We start from the raw sequence: 9,204 nt of genomic DNA, 5'->3' as shown, positions 1-9,204 counted from the left end.
TCTGCTAGGTAACGTTTTCCTTTCAAATGGAAATTCTGGAGTACAAATGCTTTGAAGTGGTGGTCAACTCTGACTTTTGTAAGACTAAAGGCTCATTCTAGATTTATTTGTTTGTTTATTAGTTAAACTATCATAAAATCAGTGTAATGCTGTTGTCTTCAGCTGAGTTAATACTTGATTGATACGGATATACAGAAAAATCTGGCTTCTTTTGAAAGTCAACTTGAAAGGACATTTTTAATGAAGGTTTAAGGAGTTTCGTATAGTCTTAGCATAATTGAGGCACACCAACAGATTGTTATTGTTTTCTTCTCTTTTTTTTTTTTTTTCCCTCCTCATCTTCCTTTGCATTTGATGAATTCTCAATTAGGTTGAAAGTTTTGTGAGGACAAGGTTCACAAAAATTGGATTTTGGCACAGGTTTTATATTATAAATGAGTAATGAACACTAGCACTGATTATATAGGTAGAACTTAAAAAGGTAAATGTCTAGTACTTTCAGGTAGCTCAAAAACAGAAATACTAATATGCTTTAATAAAAGAAAATGCATTTAGCTAATCTTAGAGAATGTGTAAGTTAAAAAGAATGAAATACAGTTGCAATTTGATAGAAATCAAAGCCACATATGATCCAAATTCTTACCTTCCTTTTCATTTTGACCTTTGAGCTTGTCATGCTGTAAATCTCAGTGTGTGACCATTATCTTTACTCCTTACATTGGTATTAATTTGCATTTGAATGGCAGTAGAAAATCACTGTCGTCAATCTCTGGATAACCCTAACTTACATTGATATTTCAGATCCTGGTTTTGTATAAAATCTCCATTGTTATTTTGATAATCATTAAATTTCTTAAATACACAGCAGCACTATTCACTGAAAATATGGATAGCTGAGTCAGCCTCAAAGAATGTGTATAGGCACTAAATGTGCTTGTACAGCTGCTTTGTTGATGTGTGTATGTCTTTTCATTTTTCTTTTTTTTTTTTTCTTTTTTTTTTTTTTTCCTTCTCTTGGAAACTGGCATTGAAGGGAACATTTGCTATTCAGTAGCGGAGCTGCTGGTTATTAATAGAGAGATTTCTTTTTTTCCTGTGTCTAAATCTTGTCATTACCTTCCAGTGCAGTGTAACCTTACTGATTACTGAGTAGCTCATCAAAGCTGCTTTTCAGATATGCGTTTTATTTATTTATTTAGGTCTGTTTTCTTCCCCTTGCTGTTTTCCTTTTTTTGCTAGTATGTAGGTGGGGGCGGGGACTGGGAAATAAAGAGAGCATGTTCCAGAGGATGCCAGGATGACTTCAGTTATTGGATGACTGTTGCCTGATGGATGGAGAAAGGAGGAGTAAACCTTTCAGTCTGCACTGACAGAGCTGAAACACAGAAAGCCAGTCTACAGGTAAGGGAGAAAAATGATTTTCTGAATAGCTGTTCTTGGTCCTTGCCACAATATTTCTTGGCTATAAAAATGCATGTGAAAGCATTTTGCTGTGTGTGTCTCATTCATGACTTGGAAACAGCTTCTCAGTTTATTATTCCACCTCTCCAGGCGATTTCAACTAGTTGACATACATATACAGTAAAATCATAGGTGTGCTTGATTGTGAGAACTTTCTCCTGTGACAGTATAAGCATTCTATCTCACTGATGTTGAAGTTGCTCAGTAAGCCATAGGAAAGCAGGTCTTTTGTGTGTGTGTTTTTTTTTTTTTAATCTGTTGAATAGTACAGTTGTATCAGCTGTAAAACCAGGCAGGTGTATCTAAAATTGTGTTCCTTGAGCCTAGTTGCAGAAAGGATTTGCAAATTGAATGCTTCTAAAATTTTGTGTGTTGTATTTGCAATATTGGATATACAGTGGGAATAGATCCTCAAAACAACTCACAGGTTTAAGAGGTGATTTTTTTTGTTTTGTTTGTTTTTTTTTGTGGATTTTAGTTTACTTTTTGGGTTGATTTGAATGTAGTTTATAATTCAATCATAAAATTGCCATTAAAGATGTTGCGTATAATTATATGCATAAATGTAGAGAAGTCCTGTAGTACCTACAGCAACTACATACCAGACTTATTAAACTGTTGAAATCATTTGTATGAAGCTTATGCTTCCAAGTTTGCATGTTCTCGGTAGATTTTAGTTCTTAGACAAGTATCTGGAATGACAAGTATCAAGCAACTTGATACAGGGGAGAGGAATATTTAGGTAGCCACATTAGCCTACATGAGGATATATGACTGGAGAATGAAGTCCTGTTCTCACTGAAGGAATTGCTTTTTGAAAAAAGGTTTTTGAAAAAAGGATTTCAATCTCTGAACTCTCTATTATAGCGTATTTCAGCATGTTATTTGTGTAGTGAATAATTGTCATATCATGGGACCCTATTCTGCTGGTTTGAAGCAGAAGTCTTTTTTGAAATAAATGACTGGTGGTAAAAACTGTTGCCTCTTTATAGCTTTTTTTGGCTCTTTTTTGTCAAATGGTCAGTTACATGGATTCATGTTACTGATGGCTTAGTTTACCTTTTTTGGTGTATTTCAGATTTCAATTATTTTAAAGGAGGTATTGAAGGTGCTCAAGCTACCATTATATACTTCTATTGTGAAAGTTCCTTTTTATCTTGCACTAAAATGCAATGATGGGATTACTTAATTGCCACAGTCCATTTCTACACTTTTCCTTTATTTCAGTGCTGTATAAGCCCTCTGCCTGGTTAGAGATTATGTAGTCATGTAATATGTTTATAGAGCTAGATTCTACTAAGCAATTGGAAGTTAATTTTAATAGATTGAAAACAGTAAATGTATGTATCATTTTTGCTGTATTCATTGAGAGTGAATTCACTTTAGGCAGATTCAAAATTCTTAGTCTTGATTGCTATTAAAAAAAAGGAAAAGGTCGATAAAACTCTGTGACCACTAAAGAGGTTATAAAAAAAGCTGTCTTCTGTCCAATTATTTATATGTTACCAGCTGCAAACAGAGTGGTGTCCTCTTCCCCCAGTTTTCTGTTCATAGATAGAGCCTAATATAAATTTGCTAAGCAATCAAAAAATCTTAAGAGTTACAAAAAAAATGATTTAAACCTTTTTCAAGAGATTGACAAGATATTTCCATATCAACGTATTATACTGAAATGTAAACATTGATAAATATTACTGACTTAAAGAATTAGTTCCTTTTTTTTTGTTGTTATTTGTAGGGAATGAGTATGTATCTGAAACAATCAAAAATGTTGGAATACAAACTGATGTATTCCAATCACTCAACGGTCAACCCCCCCTGCCCCCATCATGTGAAATGAGAAATTTGACTTAAGGCAGCTCCAGTAACAGAGAATGGATGAAAACTGAGATTTTAGTTCCACATGTATTTAAATTATTCTGTCTCCGTGGAAACACTGCTACTGCAGTTGGATTTGGCTTTTGGTGGCTAAAAATATCTACTCCTTAATAATGACAACATGAAAGATACTGAATAAAACTGTATGTTGACACTAGCTTTATAGTTCCCTAATGACTCAGGTATACTACCTGAGCTACAGATTTGCATTTTCTATCCAAGGTTCCCTCTCAGCTGCTGACTGCACTAACTGGCTGTTGATTTCTGTTTTTTTTTTTTTTAAAAAAAAAAAAAGCCTTGATTGCAGACCTTACTGAGAAGGGAGTATGTGTGTGGGAGGTAGCAATAGCCAAAAGGTTGGAAAGCAGGCAGAAAGTTGGAATAATAGAAAGTTCCCGAGAGTGTATGTGTGCATGAAATGTAATATTTGGGGTTCCAGGTTTACTCCCAGTGAAGTCCAGGTAGGAGCTTAAATATGAAAATGCTTAAAGCTGTCTTCTGTATCTAAGCCCTCAGTGTAAGCTAATTGTTTGATAAAATAAAATGTTTTAATTATGTTCTTCCTTATCAGTTTCTTGCGTAGACGGCTAAAATATCATACAAACAGGTCAGGAATATTAAATTACCTAATGTAAAAGCTGAAACCCAAGTTACTGAAAACCCTGTTTTAAATGATACCTGTCACCATTACTAGGAAGTGATGTCTGCTAAAGAATTAATTTGCTTTATTTGCTATTAGGAAAGCACAGTATTTTTTTTACATGAAATTCGTCATTATTCATTCTTTTGAGAAATATATTGTTAATGGATTTACATACTCCATATACTACAACTTCTTCTGTTTTTTTAAGCTGAAATTCCATATATACAAAAACACACCTTGTATTCAGTGTATAGGAAAACAGCAGTGTTCTGCTCTCCTTTGACCTCTCCTTGGTTTCTATTGGAAGGCTTCCTGACTATGCCAAGCAAACAGGACCGGTCATAGATGCTTGCTGAATGCTGCACCTTGGGCTGATTTTTTTTAGCATATGTGCTTTGCTTTTACCATAAAGCATAGATGCTCTTTTATTTTCTCCAGGGTCGAATGAGGCATTTTATTCTGTTCTGTAATGTATCGGTAGGTTATTTTTATACAGATTGGTAAAAAATAGTACTAAAATCCATTTTTATCTGACAACAGAAATACCAAAGGTTATATAAAATAAAAATTGAATACTTAGGTTTGATTAGTTGAAATGAGTAAGAGAAAGTGATATCTTTCATTCTATAAGAGAGTATTAACATACTATTAAGGCAGATGTATAGTTTAGTTTGTTTAGTTATAGTATAGTTTGTAAAAACTTTTTTATGAGGACAATATAAATTGATCATAGCAGGCTTTAATGATGAGAATAATTTGCTTTGTACTGAGATAACCAAACCTGAATCACTTGAATTTTAAAGAGAGTTTCCTATAGTGCACAACAATTTAACTCTAGAAATACAATATGTAGGATTACAATTTAAGATTCCATGCAGATAATAAATATATCTGAATATTATTTGGGGAAGAGAAAGGTGTGAGGTGTTATTCAAAGTAACAACAGTGATTTTTGCATCTGTAGTGAAATTGTACTGATTTGACATAGATCCTTTGATCTCTGGGTATAGAAACAGAAGTTCTCTGCTGAAAAGAGTAATGAGAAATTTTGTGTCCCATTGCCTATCACTATTTTTTGGCTTGTGGAGGATAGTCATAATAGCATAGGGAAAGAGCAAACTAGAATAGTCTCTTTTTTATGAGTTGATTGTAGGTAGATGAGCTACAGTTTTCTGCCAAGCTTGGCCTTTCCAGCAACTTTCTGCATTATTTGCTCGGGCCTGCAGAAAAGAGGAGTTAATAGTTCTATGCTAAACAGCTGATATCAGATGATGTGTGTGAAGATAGATTATTTTGACACATTTGTCATTCCAAATAAAAAGAAATATCCATTCATCTTGTTTCTCATCTCCTGTTTTTAGCTGATTTCTACCATGTTCCATATAACTATTGGCCATAACAGTGCTACCTATGGTATTGACAGTCTCGATTAGACCTGGGCTCTGTTTTTCTTCCTGCATGAAGATATGGAAGCAGCATAATGCAAAGCAGCTGTGCTAAAACTATACAGCAAACACTACTTCTAGTCTCAATCTCTTTCCAGTTGCAAAGGGGTTGCTGACCAAGATGAGGGCTGTTGGTCCTTGAAACAATAGCCTTTGCTTTTGTAGCAAAGTGCTACAAAAGGATGCGGCAGACAGAGCAGGTCTTTCCTCATTTTTGTGCTAGCTTTCGCTTTTCTCAAAGGCTGTGCTTCCGTAGGAGAAGGCAGGTAGCATTGGCAGTGTCTTGCTCTGTCTCTTGTGCTTTGGTGTTACAAGCAGCTGTGATGACTGCTGGCCAGAGGTCTGCTACAAGCAACTTTCTGGAACATGTTTAAAAAAGCACCAACGTTTTCAGAGAATGCACCAAATAACTTGAGAAATTTCTTCATGGATTCAGATGCTTCTATGGTGGAGATAAGTACCGTGCACTGTATCCTTTCTTGTAAAAACAGAAAAGCTGGTTACTTCTACAAAAATTTATGCTGAAATTTTTTGTTGGTCAAATTTTAAAGCTTTGCTTAAGGGGACAAGCCAACAGCCCAGTCCCTTGCTGGTTGCCGCGAGTCTGCCTTCTGTGCCACTGCCTTGGCACCATATTGCTGGAGACCTGAATGCCAAGCCCCTGGATTTCTGGTTATCCACATCTTACTCATCTGCCTTTGCACTTGTTGAGGTCATGCTGAGAAAGACCTTTTTCTGTCTGTCTGTCTACTGCTGGTGTATATGGGGGGTTGGTTATATTTGCATGATGGAGGTGAGAATGTTTGCACCACTGGTACTATTTTGTAATGCCCCAGACAACTGTGGAGAATGATAGGTCCCTACGAGAGGTTCCTGAAGAACTGAACAAGCCAAATCTACCCTGGCTGTATCCATCCTGCGTATAGGAGCTGAGCATGTGCCAGCATCTCCTCAGCATTATGAATCCATTGCTGGTTGAGCCACTTGACGCATGTTAGAGTATGTAGGCAATCTAGAAGATTAGTGAATTGCTACTCGTGTGAAATCGGGAATGCTCAAAAGTTATGGTATAGAAACCCTGCAAAGAGCAGACTTGGCAGGATTTGGCTTGTAATGTCAGAACAAATTCCCAGGTTGAATTGCACAGCCTTATTCTGCAGGATTTACTTAGTGCTATAGGTTTAGCTAGACTGATGTAAACAAGGAGAGCGTCTTCCTAGTCTAACTGGAACCCTGTGATAAGCACAAGTTTAGGGTGTGTGTGTGTGTATATATAGGATTTTTCAAAATAATGCAAAAGAGAAAATATTTTTAGCTGGAAAAAGGAATAAAATGAATAGCTGGTACGGCAGGGGGAGAGGTACAGGGAAAGCGCAGAGTTCTCGGCATAATCTAGTTCTTTAGAAATCATAAAAGAAGGTCAGAAAGACTTACCTGAAGTTGTGCACCTGTACAGCAGCCATCACTGAGAATCACTGTACCAGGGCTTTTAGCCGTAAGACTTCACTGCAAAGTAAAGGTTTCATCTAACTTTGCAGGGATCAGCTGGTGGTATTCCTTAGACCTACAGAGAACGTTGTCTCTGTGGAATTAGCTTGCTCTACTGCTAGTTTTTACAGATTGTACTGGTGAATCTGTCAGATCTTACCTCTGGCAACTGCTGCTTGTGATTAGAGCTGCCAGCTACAGCAAAACATGTATTGCAAACATTAATTTGAATTCTGAACAGCTGTTTGATTCATGTTCTTGTACCTCTGTTGTTCGGTGTTTGCAAGCATGCATGCAAATGGATTTTTGTCTGCATTAATGCAGTGCTTTACATGAATAGTCATTTTCACAAGCAAATGATATTCTTCGTGAGTGAAGTTGTCACTTTGTTTTTGACCCTACTTTTTTCCCATTTATAACTGTCAGTTGCGCAAAGAGCAAAATGATTAAGTGGAGTATGTATGACCAAGCAAACACTTCAATTAGTAAACAGTTCATGGCCATCTCTGTTACTGGCATTTGTTCATCAAGTGATTAGATAAGGAAATTTTTTAAAGTAATCAAGTTTAGTTCATAAGTTAAAGAAAAAAGGACCTAAATTCAAAAAGAATATTCATCACGACAATTTGAACATCTCTGCTTGTGAGCATCAGTATTCATGATTTAGCTGTGAAATTATTTGCCAAGTCTCCCTTAGCAAGTCGGAGTGCATGCTGACTGGCCAGTAGGTGGGAGTTGTTGGTGATGAGTATTTCTCAGTAATGTTTTATTTCCAACATCTGTTTTCTGCCTTCTTCTGTTCAATTTGTTGTTTGCATAGGCGTGTTTATCTGTAGATGCAAATTTATATTGCTGCTATGGCCTTTGTCTACATTTTTCCATGCTTTCCAGCTGATATATTTTAGGGCAAAATGCTCTACAAGTGATTCATAGGTCAACATTTAATGCCTTTATTTTCAGATGTGATTTTTTATCCAGGTATTCTTTATTATCATATGTAATCTACTTGCAAGAAGGAATTGATGCAAAATAAGATTTGATCGGTGAATGGAAGAGGTCATTTGTTGGACTTTTTTTTTTTTTTTTTTCCTAAATGCCTGTGTGTACCTGGGACTTCTTGCTTTTCCTGAGCCTTTTAGTCAATTGATTCTTACCCTGAGGCTTTTGCCTAAAACATGAGGATGTGTTAACTCAGGCGGAGACCTTTTTTATTATTTCATATGTCTTCTGTTTTATGGTTATTTTATGTGGTACATACTTGCTGTTTATGTTTTCATGCCTATTCTGTACCTGTTCAGTTTTCTGTATGATGCTTTTTGAGTTGTGTACAATAGCACTGTGTTTGGCAAAACAATCTGTTATTAAGGGTAGGATGCAAATGTCCTTTGACTATGTCTTTGTTATTGTGTAAAAATGTTTTCATTTCCCTACAATGTTGCCGCTCTTTCTCTGTTTTCTTACTGTCTGTAGCACCCTTTTATCACTTTTCAAAGCAATAGCTGAAGTCCAAAATAGAAGAAATTACTTGTTTTGTGTATCTTTGGGTTTCTCTCTCCCATCTTTTTGCAGGTAGCATCATAGTGGACAGGGAGCTGCTTTTAGGACCACAGATAAAGCACTCTCACCATTCTTTTGTACTCAGTAATTGTAACAGCCCTTTTTGGCCATTCTCTGGTATTTCGAAACACCTTTCCAAAACACTGCTGTAATTAGATTGTTACCATGGTGTTCTAAAATTTCCAGTCTTTGCAGCATAGAAGAAAATCAGTCTAGCCACGCTTGTGTATTGATTTACACTGTATATTTCAGGTAGTATTGTGGCTATTTTAAATATCCTCCACCCTATTTACAAGAGATTTTTTTTTCCCCTCCTTTAGTAATAACATGCTGTCTCTGAAGTTTTCAAATGTCTAGTGCCTGCCAATTAGCTGGCACTGTAGCAAGGCAAGCCTGTTGCCATGGAGCTTTGGAGTGTTTTGCCAGTCAGTATACCTGCAACTAGAGAACCTGTTAAATGATCACTTTGTAGGAGTAGCTTCTTCAGGGTGGAGGAAGATTAAGGAGGGAAGAAAAAAAAAGGGGGGGAGGGCGGGGGAGGAAAAAAGGAAGATAAATGAGCAAGGGACTTAAGAAAAACTCATTCTTCTCCCAGTAGGCTTCCGTCATATGCTTCTGCCATGGCAAATTGCCATTTCCTTTAGGAATCTGGTCAGGCGATTGATGTTGATCTGTAAAGCTGTAGATGCATGTATGTGGTTGCATTTGCTTACTTTAATGTTTTTCCCTCTT

General features: G+C 36.4%; 1 protein-coding gene across 2 annotated transcripts in view; it reads left to right on the top strand.

Moving 5' to 3' along the window:
- The first annotated feature begins 1,087 nt into the window (after window positions 1-1,087).
- Window positions 1,088-9,204, top strand: part of CSRNP3 (cysteine and serine rich nuclear protein 3) — a 64,936-nt gene continuing 56,819 nt past the window's right edge. The window contains exon 1 of one of the 2 annotated variants that reach the window (XM_010221174.2): window positions 1,088-1,401. Coding sequence is in view for 1 of the 2 variants with exons in the window: in XM_088519479.1 (XP_088375605.1) it covers window positions 1,333-1,408 (76 nt within the window). In the remaining variant the exon portion in view is untranslated. Of the gene's footprint in view, window positions 1,409-9,204 lie in introns of both variants that reach the window. The other variant, XM_088519479.1, reaches the window with a different exon arrangement.

Source organism: Tinamus guttatus, unplaced genomic scaffold (assembly GCF_059628265.1).
Source record: "Tinamus guttatus ecotype Peru unplaced genomic scaffold, ASM5962826v1 Tinamus_guttatus_pri_ptg000060l, whole genome shotgun sequence".
In the NCBI taxonomy this organism is placed as follows: domain Eukaryota; kingdom Metazoa; phylum Chordata; class Aves; order Tinamiformes; family Tinamidae; genus Tinamus; species Tinamus guttatus.
The sequence above is the reverse complement of the archived record's forward strand: the minus strand, read 5'-3'. Positions and strand labels throughout refer to the sequence as shown.